A 15,126-nucleotide genomic window follows, 5' to 3' on the forward strand; every position below is an offset into this window, starting at 1 on the left:
CTTGATGCTTGTTTTTTTTGAGAAGGGCCTCTTACGGTCACAAAGCAATGATTTTCAGGGCAGCTCCATAACACTGATTGCGCCCTCACACTGCCCCTTTTGGTGTGGGGATGTGGATCCATTAAAGGAGCAGACGGGGAAAGGTTAAGCAGAATCCCACCCAACCCCCGCGCCACCCTTAGGTGTGCTCAACCTTCACCTGCTTCATGACTCCACCTTGCATGAGAAGGCAGGATGGAGTTCCAGGAAACAGGAAGTGGTCCTTCAACCAGCCAGGACATCTAATCATCACAGACAGATCCAGTCTCCTGCTGGGGAGTCAAGAGTGGCCCTGGGATGGCAGAGAGAGGAGGGGAAGGGCCCAGCGACAGAAGGGAAGGCAGGGCTCCAGATGCTCCCTTGGACCCCTCCCTTGACACCAAGGGGAGCTCCTCTTCTGGGGCTGAAAGCATTGCCATGGAGGTTTCATTTTTGTCATGATTGCAAGGGAAGAAGGGAAGGTAACCCCCCCCCCAACACAAAGAACTGAATGAAAAAAGCCCTGTTCTGAGCGATTAGCTGCTGGAGAGCATAATGGGGGGTTTAGCTGTGATGCTCACCTGCCTCCCTGGAGGAGTCTTTTCTTGGGGTCAGGGAGCTGGGGAGCAACATGAAGTTCCCAGGTTACATTTCCTTCTGGTCAGCTATTCCAGCTCTTGTCTCCTTCCCATTTCTTTATGGAGGGGCAAAGGCTATGCACTTTGTATAGATGCAACTATAACCAACAACTGGCGTCTTCTGGGTGCACTGAGCTCCCCCCCCTTCCGCCTTCTCTCCTCCAGATATAATACAGATTCCCTCAGCATCGTGCCCCACCTTCCAGAAGGCAAATATATATGGTTGTTTATTTAGGACATATTTATCAGCAGTGATAAATATGACATTAATTGGTTACTGAACAACAGCTTCAATGCTGTCAACATGAGCTTTGTCTGAGGTTTCAGACATATACATTTCGTTCAAGAAAGATGCAGAAAATACTTTTCCTTTATGATTCTGGGCACTTGACTTCTCCCATCCTGCTACCATCATGGCAGACATTTGGGGCTGAGATCCAGGGCCCCCTCAGCAGCAGCAGCAACAAGTGGAGCCCCCACAAACATTTGTCACATTTTGAAGGTTTTTTTTATTAAAAACAAACAAAAGGCTTTTCATTAGGCTCTCATAGCCCTGAAATTAGCTCTTGAAAAAGAGAGGGTTGTCAAATAGCATGGCCCCCAAAATTAAAACAAACACTTCCAAATTCTTTTTTGCACCCCCAGAGACAGGGCTCAGCAACCTTTTAAAGTCGAGGGCCAGATCACTGTCCTCAAACCTCGTCGCGGGATGGAGTATGCGTGCGCATTCTTTCGTTACTACACGATCCAAAGATTAAACAAAAAAATAATAAAGTTCTGAAGGTCCCAGTTCTGCACCGCAGCATATCTGTTCCGTTCTGAGAGACCCTCCCAGGGTTCTGGGGTGTATGAAGCCTTGATTCCCTGTTTTTAACTCCGCTACCGAATGCAGCGAGCGGTTCCTTCTGCAAGACGCGTGTTCTCCGCTCTCCCGTCCTGGAGGGGGAAGACGGTTTCGGTAGCAGAGTTAAAAACAGGGAAACATGGCTTCATACACCCCAGAACCCTGGGAGGGTGTCTCAGAACGGAACAGATATGCTGCGGTGCAGAACTGGGACCTTCAGAACTTTATTATTTTTTTGTTTAATCTTTGGATCGTGTAGTAACCACTCGCTGCGGCGGCAGGAGCAGTGAGCCAGTTGAGGGCCGGAGAGGGGCTGCCTTAAATGGCAGCCATCGAGTAATCACACTGGCACAAACAAAGCCCAGGCCCTAGGCTCTAGGAGGAGGGAGGGAGGAGGAAAGAACTCTGCAGCCAATCAGAGGGAAACAATGCTGCTGGCACCAATCAAAGGCTAGCCCCCTTCCTCCGCAGGGCAGGGAGAAGCCAGAAGGGAGGGAAGAGGCGCCGCCGTCAGGAAGAGAAAAAGAGAGAGAAGAATGGTGCAGCCCAAACTATATGAATCAGAACCATGATGCGATTTCTGGACCTTCCGTGGGCCGGATCCAGAACCCATTCGGGCCGGAACCAGCCCGTGGCCCTTAGGTTGCTGACCCTTGTCCAGAGACTTCACAGCCATCTTCACTTCCTAGGAACTCTGGGAACTGTAGTTCTGGGAGGAACCTCTCAGAAGTTTCTGAGCCTCCTCAGCCAACTACAATTGGACATCCTGAGACTACAATTCCCAGAAAAGCTGGACCAAGGCCTTTAGCCACAGCCCTGACCAAATAACGGAGCTCTCTCTTCTCTTCCTCTCCACCTCCCACATTCACAACAAATCAGTCTCCCACTCCTCAGTCCCTTTCACTAACCTCCCCTAGCCCTAATTCTTCCACATTCCTTTAAAACATTTCTGTGAACTAAGGAACAAAAAAAACACCCTCACTGGTCACCTTCCACAGGTCAAAAGCCAATGCAGAAAATATTTAATAAAAACAGCTCTAAACAGGTACACAAGAGCACAGAAAAAAGGAGATGAGTTTCAAAAGCAATACCAAATGAACATTTAACACAGGGACCTTTCATTCAGCTGGAAAATGCTATCAGTAAAAAGGTCTTCAATGGGTTATGCAAAGTCCAAGTAATGAGCGCCTGGAATACTGATCTACAAGACAAGGGCAGCCCATCATTTGGGCAGTGAAAGGCAGACCTGAAAACTAAACAGATTCAACACACACCTTGAGCATTCCAGATTCACACTCCCTCCCTGTTTATCTAGCAAAAAGTTGCAACTTACTTTTAGTATATGTGACCTTCATTACTTTTATACATACATATGTGTATACAAATTTTAGTAAAAACACTAAAACATCATTCCATGCATTTACAACTGATTTCCCCCTTTATGAGTTTCTTGATATAAGTAGTGAACCCTGTGTAGAAAACTTCATACATTTACATCGTTTCCCCCGTGTGAATTTGCTAATGAATATTAAGGTCTCCACTCCCTCTGAAACCCTTTCCACAGTCAATACACTTGTACTTTTCATCGTGTGTGAGTTAGCTGATGTTTCTCCCCTGTGTGAGTTCGATGATGTATTCTAAGTGTTTTACTTTCATGGAAGCTCTTTCCACACTGCATACATTTAAATGGTTTCTCCCCTGTGTGAGTTCGCTGATGACGTTTAAGTGTCTCACTTCGACTGAAGCTCTTTCCACAATCCACACATTTAAATGGTTTCTCTCCCGTGTGAGTTTGTTGGTGTATTCTAAGTGTTCTACTTGCACTGAAGCTCTTTCCACATTCAGGACATCTAAATGGTTTCTCCCCAGTGTGAGTTCTTTGATGTATTCTAAGATCGCCACTTTGACTGAAGCTCTTTCCACATTCAATACATTTAAATGGTTTCTCCCCCGTGTGAATTTGTTCATGTACTTTAAGTGCTCCGTTATGACTGAAGCTCTTTCCACACTGCATACATTTAAATGGTTTCTCTCCCGTGTGAGTTCGTTGATGTATTCTAAGTGTTCCACTATGACTGAAGCTCTTTCCACATACAGTACATTTAAATGGTTTCTCTCCCGTGTGAGTTCGTTGGTGTATTCTAAGATCGCCACTTTGACTGAAGCTCTTTCCACATTCAATACATTTAAATGGTTTCTCCCCAGTGTGAGTTCTTTGATGTATTCTAAGGATTTCATATCGACTGAAGCACTTTCCACATTCAATACATTTAAATGGTTTCTCCCCCGTGTGAATTTGTTCATGTAGTTTAAGTGCTCCGTTCTGACTGAAGCTCTTTCCACACTGCATACATTTAAATGGTTTCTCCCCCGTGTGAATTTGTTCATGTAGTTTAAGTGCTCCGTTCTGACTGAAGCTCTTTCCACACTGCATACATTTAAATGGTTTTTCTCCTGTGTGAGTTCGTTGATGTATTGTAAGGAGTCCATTTTGAATGAAGCTCTTTCCACATTCAATACATTTAAATGGTTTCTCTCCTGTATGACTTAGCTGATGCATTCTAAGGTGTCTACTTTGACTGAAGCTCTTAACGCACTCCATACATTTAAATGGTTTCTCTCCTGTATGACTTCGCTGATGACTTTTAAGTGTGCCACTTCGACTGAAGCTCTTTCCACAGTCCACACATTTAAATGGTTTCTCCCCCGTGTGAGTTCGTTGATGTATTCTAAATGCTCCACTTTCACTGAAGCTCTTTCCACATTCAATACATTTAAATGGTTTCTCCCCCGTGTGAGTTCGTTGATGTCTTCTAAGATTTTCACTGCTACTGAAGCACTTTCCACATTCAATACATTTAAATGGTTTCTCCCCCGTATGAGTTCGTTGATGTATTCTAAGTGTTCCACTTTTGCTGAAACTCTTCCCACATTCAATACATTTAAAAGGTTTCTTCCCCGTGTGAGTTTGTTGGTGTATTCTAAGTGTATCATTTCGACTGAAGCTCTTTTCACATTCAATGCATTTAAATGGTTTCTCCCCTGTGTGAGTTCGTTGGTGTATTCTAAGTTTTCCACTTCGACTGAAGCTCTTTCCACATTCCGTACATTCAAATCGTTTCTCTCCTTTGTGAGTTTGTTGTTGTATCCTCAATTTCTTTGTTCTTTCGCATAAATTCACAGGTGGCTCCATAGAATTCTGACTTTCATCTTCCTCACCTGTTTGGGAGTCTGGAAGGAAAGAGAATCCTGTTAGACTTTCAAGAAAGACAAAAATGGAACTGAACAACTGTCAATCCCAGTCTGCACCTTCTCTCATTGTAACACCTTCATTCTCCACTATCCTCTCGAGGTTCCAAATTTTACGAAAGCTAATAATGGCAAGATAATGGCAAGAGCAATACATGATCACTCCATTCACACTTACTAAGGCATCTTCATTTTATAATACAGATCTATGCTGGAACTGGTTTATTAGACACATCTCTATTTCTCTACGCTTCTGTTTATTCATCTTTTGCAGCCCTTAAAGGCTGATAAATGTATTATTGCCTAAGCTTCTGTGGGCTGCAGTCTGACAAAGTGGATTATTGACCAGGAGAGCTGGTGCCACTATAAACCTCTGAGTCTCTTTGTTGGCTTTGTGTACTTATTTTCAAATTTGCACCAAGGTTGTACCACAATATCTCCATGGAAGCTTAGGGACGGACAAAATTACAGGGTGTCAGCTCCGTGAATCTCAAGCCTCTCGTGCCTCCGCTGACAGAGCCTGAGAACGCAAGAGATGTGATTCAGTTGGAATGTGAAGCAGGGGAGGAGCAGCCAAGCTGCAGCAGGAGGAAAGAAGAAAGAGCAGGAAGAGGGGGTGACGGGGGGTGGGGGCACAGACTGTTATCTCCAGTTTGAGCTCTGACACAGCACCCCCGAAATAGCCTGTCCAAAAAATCATAGGCTCGAGAGAATCTGCGAGAAGAGGGGAAAAGAAAGTGAAAGTGGGGCCTTCTTTGCTGGAGGACTCGGCAACTGCAAGCTGGGATGAACAGGCTGAAGACTGAGCTCCACAGTGATTTATTCATTTGAGATAATTACTACTGGAGTTGTCTCCCGTCTGTGCGGGAGAACCAAGGGGCGCTAAAATTATTATCCCATTCACTCACTCTCACAAACAACCCCAGTCTGTAAGATTGGCAAGTTTACACAATTTGCTTATAATACCAGACACTCTTGGACTTTATATGCCCACTCTTAAGTGTAGAGCCTCCAGCCACAGGAATTGTGTATCATGATAATGGGTCCTTTGTCCCTTAAGCCCACCAAACTGGGGAGGTGCATGCATCTATTGTGTTTTGATGCTGGTGGAATGTATCATTCTGACTCTGTCTATAAAAAATAAAGGTAATAGAAACCATTTAAATACATTAATTATAAATAATTATGGGAAACATTTCCATTCCCCTTCACCCATTGTTCAGGATTGGTGTGCAACATCATTATCATCAATTATTCCTGCCATGGAAATAACACCTAAGGTTTCAAAGCCTGGAGGAAGAAAATCTGCCCCCACTACTTTAGGAAAAGGATTCAAGAAACAAAGAGCTGCTCCGGAGAAGGCCTCACCCCTTCCTTCTTCCTGTCAGGAACTTCCTTCCATTTGTCTCCTCTCCATCTTTTCCTCTTTCTCCCTCCGCCATCCATCTATCCCTGTCCCCATCTCCTCTCCCCTGGAACTCACCAGATTTCTCCAATGGTCCTGGGAGGGAATGCTCAGAGGTTGTGGGGAGGGATGTGGGAGACAGCCTGACCAGGTCAACCGTCCATCTTCCTCCTTCCTTCCTGGCCAGGGTTGCAGGTTCAGTCTCAGCTAGGTTTGCAGGTTCAGCTTCCTGAGGAGCGCAGAATCCAGAGCAAGTTGCAGCTTCCTGGGAGGGGGGGAAGAAGAAGAAGCCAAGGGAGTCTGAGAGCCCCTGCAGGGATTCTCCTGCCCAAGACATTCCGCTGCCCCTGGAGAAGCCCCAACTGGGCACCCACTTCCCAAGAGCCCCCACCCATTTTCAAACACCTTTGGCAATTCCTTTCACCTGCCTGTCCCACCTTCCTTCCTAAGGCTGGCACGGTATGCACATTAGTGGCCTGAGAGTAGATCCCTTGGAAGTTAAGAGTTAATCTGCAAAGGACAGCTCTGAATACATGGGTGGCCCTTGCATGGAGATGAAGGAAGCCCCTTGCTTGCATCTGGACCCCCTGGGAGAGGCGGTGGATCCGCCCACTCCTCCCTCTGCCCTCACTGCCTCCTCCAATGTCCTCCTGCCCTGCAAAAACCCTTTGCTCTTGTTTCTCAGGGGAGAGAGGCAGAAAGAGCCTTCAAACCCATCCGTTTCCTCCTCTGCTCCCCCTCCTGTCCTTTTGGGAAACAGGAGCTTTGGTCAGGAGTAAACAACTTACGGTAGATGGCAAGTTTGCAAGATAAGCACTTTAAAGCACTGCTTGTTCCTACTATGTGTGAGTCTCTGTGTGTTTGGACCTAGAGGACAACATACATGTTTACACCACATTATTCCGAAAAGAGGGCAATTCTTTAAAACCGAAGGCCATTTCTACAAAATGGAAGACTTCCGAAGGCAGCCTTTTACAAGGAAATTGTTGACGGTTTTTATTTTGTTGGAAGCTACCCAGATGGGCAGAGGCAACCCAGTCAGATAGGCAGGATGCAAGTAATAATAATAATAATAATAATAATAATAATAATAATAGCTTCCTAAGCCTGTCCTGGGACGCGGGTGGCGCTGTGGGTTAAACCACACAGCCTAGGACTTGCCAATAAGAAGGTTGGCGGTTCGAATCCCCGCGACCGGGTGAGGTGAGCTCCCGTTGCTCGGTCCCTGCTCCTTGCAACCTAGCAGTTCAAAAGCACGTCAAAGTGCAAGTAGATAAATAGGTACCACTCCGGCAGGAAGATAAACGGCGTTCCCGTGCGCTGCTATGGTTTGCCAGAAGTGGCTTAGTCATGCTGGCCACATGACCCGGAAGGTGTATGCCAGCTCCCTCGGCCAATAAAGCGAGATGAATACCACAACCCCAGAGTCGGTGACAACTAGACCTAATTGTCAGGGGTCCTTTACCTTTTTAAGCCTGTCCTGCTGCGCATGCTGATCAGAGACTCTGTCCAAACAACCCTTTTGAACGCAACAGGGCTTCCTATTTTTCCTGCTATCAGTGGGCTCAGTCAAACCACGAAGCCACTGATCAGCCAGAGTTTCCTGTTTTCACCAAGCACAGTTTGAAATTAGCTTAATATCCCAGCTTGTTCCAAAGCTGGCAGCTGCAGTTTCCTGGTTTGGGCAAAATGGAAAGTTTGTTTGTTATGGCTCATAAGAAATTGCCTGGTTTCAGCACAGTTCACCCTCAGGGCCGGCCAAACCATGAGGTAGGCTGGGACAATTAGGTCAGGAGGCAGATGCAGGGAGATATGGGACCAGCACGTTCCCAGCTCCCCTGTTTGTTAGCCTTGCTGCCAGTGCAGGACCACAGCTGGTAAATTTGTGCAACTACCCATTTAGAGTCCTTCTCTTTTCCCCTCTCTCACTAAAGGTTGGGTGGGAGTCCTTCCTGGAGTGATGCATTCTGGTTGTGGGGGCCAGGAGAATGCGGTGGCGGCTATAGTTTTTTGTTTTAATCTTGGGTCAACTTAGATTTTAGCGTAACTTTGCTGCAGCAATGCATTAAAAACTGTTCCTATTTTTAACCCAGCTTTTCAGGCTGTGATTCAGTCATCTGAACCTGGCCATTATCTTAATAGATCTTGCAACAACCTTGCAAGGTAGGCCAGTCTTATTTAATGCGACAACACATGGGATTGCTGAGGCTGCAAGACGTGCCAAGATTTTTACCTCAGTGGGGAGAAAAGATCATTTTGGAAATGGAGGCAATTTAGAGGAGGAAAACGGGGGTTGGTGGAAGGTCACCTCTTCTGACACAGCTTCTGCTCTGATAAAACTCAGAGTGACCTGCAGCTCTTTAGGTAAAGTAAGAATAGCAGGAGATATGATCGCAAACCTGCCATGTAAGGTTTGGTCTAGCAAACCTTTTTAAAGTGGATTAGAGAGAAACTGCAGGGAGGAGGAATATTCACCACCAAAGCTAAGCAGAACCTCCATGTCTAGAGGCACTGGACCTGTGACCTCCAGGTGCTGGAAACCCAGGTGAGAGGAATCATAGAATCATAGAGTTGGAAGAGACCACAAGGGCCATCAAGTCCAACCCCCTGCCAAGCAGGAAACACCATCAGAGCACTCCTGACATATGGTTGTCAAGCCTCTGCTTAAAGACGTCCAAAGAAGGAGACTCCACCACACTCCTTGGCAGCAAATTCCACTGTCGAACAGCTCTTACTGTCAGGAAGTTCTTCCTAATGTTTAGGTGGAATCTTCTTTCCTGCAGTTTGGATCCATTGCTCCGTGTCCGCTTCTCTGGAGCAGCAGAAAACAACCTTTCTCCCTCCTCTATGTGACATCCTTTTATATATTTGAACATGGCTATCATATCACCCCTTAACCTCCTCTTCTCCAGGCTAAACATGCCCAGCTCCCTTAGCCGTTCCTCATAAGGCATCGTTTCCAGGCCTTTGACCATTTTGGTTGCCCTCCTCTGGACACGTTCCAGTTTGTCAGTGTCCTTCTTGAACTGTGGCGCCCAGAACTGGACACAGTACTCCAGGTGAGGTCTGACCAGAGCAGAATACAGTGGCACTATTACTTCCCTTGATCTAGATGCTATACTCCTATTGATGCAGCCCAGAATTGCATTGGCTTTTTTAGCTGCCGCGTCACACTGTTGGCTCATGTCAAGTTTGTGGTCAACCAAGACTCCTAGATCCTTTTCACATGTACTGCTCTCAAGCCAGGTGTCCCCCATTTTGTATTTGTGCCTCTCATTTTTTTTGCCCAAGTGCAATACTTTACATTTCTCCCTGTTAAAATTCATCTTGTTTGTTTTGGCCCAGTTCTCCAATCTGTCAAGGTCGTTTTGAAGTGTGATCCTGTCCTCTGGGGTGTTAGCCACCCCTCCCAGTTTGGTGTCATCTGCAAATTTGATCAGGATGCCCTTGAGTCCATCATCCAAGTCGTTGATAAAGATGTTGAATAAGACTGGGCCCAAGACAGAACCCTGTGGCACCCCACTAGTCACTCTTCTCCAGGATGAAGAGGAACCATTGATGACCACCGTTTGGGTTCGGTCAGTCACCAGTTACAAATCCACTGAGTGGTAGCAAAGTCAAGACCGCATTTTACCAGCTTCTTTACAAGAAGGAGGGCACTTACCTTTCCCAAAAGCCCCTCAGTGTCTGGGAGCAGGGTCTGGTCTGCTCCCCCTACTCTCCCACTTGGCCACCGACTGGCATCTGCAGCTCCCCTGAAGGAGAGGACACTATTCCCAGATTGGGGAGGACTGGGAGCCTGTGGGGTTTCCCATCGTGAACGAGGGAGCTGCATCGTCTTCAGGAAATCCTGCTTCTGGGCATCCCAGTGCTGCTGCGGCTGCCCCTCCTCTTGCTCCTGCTTAATCTGACATAAATCTGCCCGAGGCAGAAGATCTCTGATGGCCCCAACTTGGCCGGCAGGAGGTTTCCTTCCTTTGCACTCCAGTCTTTCCCTTTGAATGGGTCTCCTGGGTCCCTGCTCTTCCATTTTTACACCACCCTGCTGGAAAAGAATTAGACACAAAGTAAAATACAACACAAGAATAAAAACAAAAGCACATTTTAACCATTAGCCAGTTTTTGAAATATATTATTACTCTTTCTATTTCTGATGTTCAGGCTGTGAATGACAATCATTATGTCACCCAAATGACTCCACGAGGGGAAGTTATCCAAAGACTGGGGGAAACATCAAGATTTATGGAAGTACAAATAATATTTGGGGGTGGGGGAACCAAGGCAGTGGGAGGGAAATCCAAAAACAACCCAGTGAGAGGACTGAGCATGTTCAGTGGACAGGGAATGCTGATCCTGGCTGCAACTTCTAGCATGTTGGAAAGGCAGCAACAGATCTTTGTATATGATTAAGGCTGCGACAGACCCACCTAACATTGAAAGTACATGACTTCACCCAAGAAATCCTGCCAGCTGCAGTTTGTTAGGGGTGTTGAGAACTCTAGCAATAAACTACAGGTCCTGTGGTTCTCTGGGGGAAGCCACGTGCTTTAAATGTATGGTATCTGCACAGTCTAAGAAACAAACAAACAGACAAAAGGAACATTGGCCAACAAAATCAAACAACCCACTCCAAAATATTTTATATTTGATGGTCACAAACTCTCTTTACTGAAGATATTCTAACTTGCAGTCCATTGGCTGCATATGGCTTGCCAAGCCTCAGGGTGTGTCCTGCTAGTCCCTGCCGTTTCCATCTCCTGATCTGATCATAGGATGAAGATCTCTGTCTGTCCTGGAGAGAAAGGTGCCTAAAGGGCCCTTAGAGAGATCTTTTCAACTCCAATTTCAGCACAAACCAGCACAGTGCTGAAATGGGGCAAAAGGAAAATAAATGATCCCTCTGGCTGCTCTTTAAAGAGGATTTCTAAAGAACAATCAGAAGGGACTTTTTTCCACAGATCTCATTGCTAATTCAGCAGGGTCTTCTTGTGCTCTTATTTCTCCTCCCCCCAAGACTGGGGTTGGAAGGTCTAAACATACTGATTGTGTTTGCAAGACTTGTATGTATGCTAGATGGCATGTCTGGTGAGTGTGTGCAGCACCTCTGGTGAGTGTGTGCATGTGACTTTATGGTCTGCATATCTTTTCTGTGTGCGCATGCATGTGCATACATTGGCCTCAAAGCTCACTGGAATGTGGCCTCCAGAATTAATGCAGCTTTAAGCCCATAAATGTTTCGTTCCTCCTGTTCTATCGGAAAGAACAATCAAATCTAAGACTATCAGGAGGAGAGAACTCCTGGATCTACAGAGTTAATGTTCTCAACATCCTATGGACACAAACTGCAATGAGATTTCTCTCTAATTACTAATTAGATTTTTTTCCTTAAAAATATGAAGCAAATAACAGATTTGGGTGGCATGCGTATCTATGGCAAGAGAAGAAAAAAGGTTATAAATTGTTTGAAAACCATATCTTCCGGAAATAGTTAATCGAAGTATGGGACAGATATAAAAATCTATTAGAAATGGGGGTTTCACATTGGTTATCCCCATTAGAGGTTATGGGAGTCAAGAAAATTAATATGAGGAGTAATTGGATTACTTATGGAGATTTAGTGGTAAAAGAAGGAGAGAAATGGAGATTGAAGCCATACGAGCAAGTAAAAGAACATGTATTTGATTGGCTGCACTACTACCAGATAAATGATATGTTTAAAAAGGATGTGAAAGAAAAAGGGTATAAAGAAAAAGATTCGAAATTTCAAACGGAAATTGTTAACAATGATTGTAAGATAATCTCAAAAATGTATAAAATATTATTGGAATGGCACACGATGGATGAGGAAGTTAAATCTGTAATGATTCACTGGGCCAGAGATTTAGGGTATAGTATTGATATGGAAGACTGGCAAAAAATATGGAATGAAAATCTGAAGTTTACAGCATGTACTATGTTAAAAGAAAATGGTATGAAAATGGTATACAGATGGTATATAACACCAGTTAAATTGGCAAAAATGTATAAAACCTGTAACAAATGTTGGAAATGTAAAGAGAAAGAGGGTACTTTTATTCATATGTGGTGGGAGTGTAAGAAAGTGAAGGGGTTCTGGGAAATGATATATAATGAGTTAAAGAAAATGCTGAAATATAGCTTTGTAAAGAAACCAGAAACCTTCCTACTGGGAATAACTAGAAATGAAATAAATAAGAGGGACTGTAAACTCTTTCAGTACGCAATAACAGCAGCGAGAACATTGATGGCCCAAAAATGGAAACAAGAAGAATTACCGACTTTGGAAGAATGGAGAAAAAAACTAACAGATTACGCAGAACTAGATAAATTAACTGGAAAAATCAGACTTCAAAGAGACCACAAGTTCCTAGAGGACTGGGGAAAATTCAGAGAATATTTGAAGAGTGTATGTGAGGAACAAACAACGCTAGTGTGTTTTAAAGAAGCTTTGTGGAAAAAATAAGGAATATTGCAAGAATGTAAACGAGGATAGAAAGATTTTACTTGAAGGCAATACTATAATTAAGGAATGTGAAGGTAGAAATTTAATTACGGATGATTGTCAGAGGAGCTGAGGGAGGTTCAAAAAGTCAAAATATGTGATTTGGAAAATTGTATGATTGGAGATATTGTGAAAATTTTAATAAAAGTTATTATAAAAAAATTAGAAATATGAAGCAGTATAGAAATGAAATGAGTAATAATCTGAACATGAATAGCTAATTTCAATTTCGCCTTCCTCAGTCTTTTACAATACTGTCTTCAACTTTTTATTATCATTAATTCATTTCCATATGCCACACATCTTAAGAATCCTCCTTTCTTCTGCATTCTCTAAACTGTCACCCACTTCAACCCTCAGCCTTCATCTGAAAACTCTGCAGCCTTACTGAGGAAGGTGGAAATAAAACAATTAATGAGACAGGTTTAAGCCTGTCTCACTGATTTACACGCAGACACAAGAGGTCACTAGCTTTGACAGCTTGGGAAAAGATCAGGTGCCTTCTCCGGGAAATAGATCTATTAGCTGTTTTATTAGCCGTGACAGATCAACAGAGCCTCCATGTGGAGGCACAGTGTACAGTGGCACCCCGCAAGACGAACGCCTCGCGAGACGAAAAACTCGCAAAACGAAAGGTTTTTTCGTTTTCGAGTTGCCTCACAAGACGAATTTCCCTATGGGCTTGCTTCGCAAAACGAAGCTTGCCCAGGGGACAGCGGGTCTTCTCTTTTGAAGCAAGGGGCGGCGGGGAGAAGCGATCTTCTCCCCGCAGCCCCAGGTCCGGGGACAGCGGGAAGCGCTTCCCGCTGCCCCCGGACCTCTTTTGAAGCAAGGGGCTGCGGGGAGATCGCTTTTCCCCACAAACCCTTGCTTCAAAAGAGGTCCGGGGGCAGCGGGAAGCGCAGCGCTTCTTCCCCGCTGCCCCCGGACCTCTTTTGAAGCAAGGGGCTGCGGGGAGATCGCTTCTCCCGGTGCTCCGAAGCCGGGCGGGGGGGAGGGAACACCTGCCCCAGCCGCCCCGCTTCGGAACGCTGCTCCGAAGCGGGGCGGGGGGGCGGGAACACCTGCCCCAGCCGCCCCGCTTCGGAACTCTGCCCCGAAGCGGGGCGGGGGGGCGGGAACACCTGCCCCAGCCGCCCCGCTTCGGAACGCTGCCCCGAAGCGGGGCGGGGGGGCGGGAACACCTTCCCCAGCCGCCCCGCTTCGGAACGCTGCTCCGAAGCGGGGTGGGGGGGCGGGAACACCTGCCCCAGCCGCCCCGCTTCGGAACGCTGCTCCGAAGCGGGGCGGGGGGGCGGGAACCTCTCACCCCACCGCCGGGCATCGGAACGAGGTCCTGGACCTCTTCTGAAGGCAGGCGGGGGCAAAAGTCTTTGCTCCCCCCACCTGCCTTCCTGGGACAGCGGAGACTTCTCCGCTGCCCCGGGCGATCTTAAAATGCTGGCGGGCGGGAGCGAAGCGTTCGCTCCCGCCCGCCAGCATTTTAAAATCGCCCCGGGACAGCAGGGGCTTTTAAAATGCTGGCGGTCGGCAGCAAAGCCCTCCTGTCCCCGGAGCTTGCGGGGCGGGAGGTGGGAAGAAGGGCTTTTCTTCCCACCGCCAGCCTTCAGAACAGCCTTCTGAAGGCTGGCAGTGGGAAGAAAAGCCCTTGTCCCCTCCCCCCCCAGCCTTCAGAAGAGGTCGGGGGACAGACTGTCCCCGGACCTGGTCTGAAGGCGGTTTCCCTAGGAACGCATTAATTGATTTTCAATGCATTCCTATGGGAAACCGTGCATCGCAAGACGAAAAAACCGCAAGACGAAGAGACTTGCGGAACGAATTAATTTCGTCTTGCGAGGCACCACTGTACCTTGATTTGGGGAAGACAAAAGAAGCCATTTCCTTGCTAAATGAATCTGATGGACATCATTACTACAAGAGAAAAGAGGGCTTTCAAAGGCGATCAGACCAATTCACAAATGAGGGCGATAGGTTTATCAATGGCACTGGCAGAGGAGGGGGGGAAGGAGTAGTGGCCTGCAAAGGGTGTCAGGGGGCTGCAGAGTGAGACGGGGGCCCCTGCTGCACTTTCCCCCCTGCCTCGCCTTCCCTCTCCCCCGTGGGGAGGACCGTGGAAGAGGACGGGGCTCCCTGATGAGGGACAGGGACAGGGGAGGCAAAAGTCCCAGGTACGCCGCTGATCCGTGAGCGACTATATGCATCGTCCATCGCGGAGCAGCAGCTGCCTTGGACCCCTCATTGGACCTTGGACCCGGTTGGGGGGCGCCCTGCAGCCTCTAGCTGGGCTCGGGGCCTGATCCTGCCAGGCCCACGTGCTCTCCTCCTCCTCCTCCTCCCGCCTCCTGCACCTCGGACTCCTCGCTCCGTCCCTGCAGCGGAATCCAGCTCCTCTCCGGGGAAACTCGCCAGGCCACGGCCCGCTGCTCCTCCGCTCTCCTCGGCGGGGGACAGG

The 15,126-nt window shown here is 46.9% G+C and overlaps 1 protein-coding gene across 1 annotated transcript in view; it reads right to left on the reverse strand.

Moving 5' to 3' along the window:
• Nucleotides 1–2,485: 2,485 nt before the first annotated feature.
• Nucleotides 2,486–15,126, reverse strand: part of LOC309364400 (uncharacterized protein) — a 121,535-nt gene continuing 108,894 nt past the window's right edge. The window contains exons 3-5 of the mRNA XM_081901605.1: nucleotides 9,819–10,199; nucleotides 6,233–6,419; nucleotides 2,486–4,731 (exon numbers count right to left, since the gene is read on the reverse strand). Of these exons, the coding sequence (XP_081757731.1) occupies nucleotides 3,083–4,731; nucleotides 6,233–6,419; nucleotides 9,819–10,199 (2,217 nt within the window). The 3' untranslated portion in view covers nucleotides 2,486–3,082. The remainder of the gene's footprint in view (nucleotides 4,732–6,232; nucleotides 6,420–9,818; nucleotides 10,200–15,126) is intronic.

This window comes from Podarcis melisellensis (assembly GCF_964234715.1).
Source record: "Podarcis melisellensis genome assembly, chromosome: 2".
NCBI lineage: Eukaryota > Metazoa > Chordata > Lepidosauria > Squamata > Lacertidae > Podarcis > Podarcis melisellensis.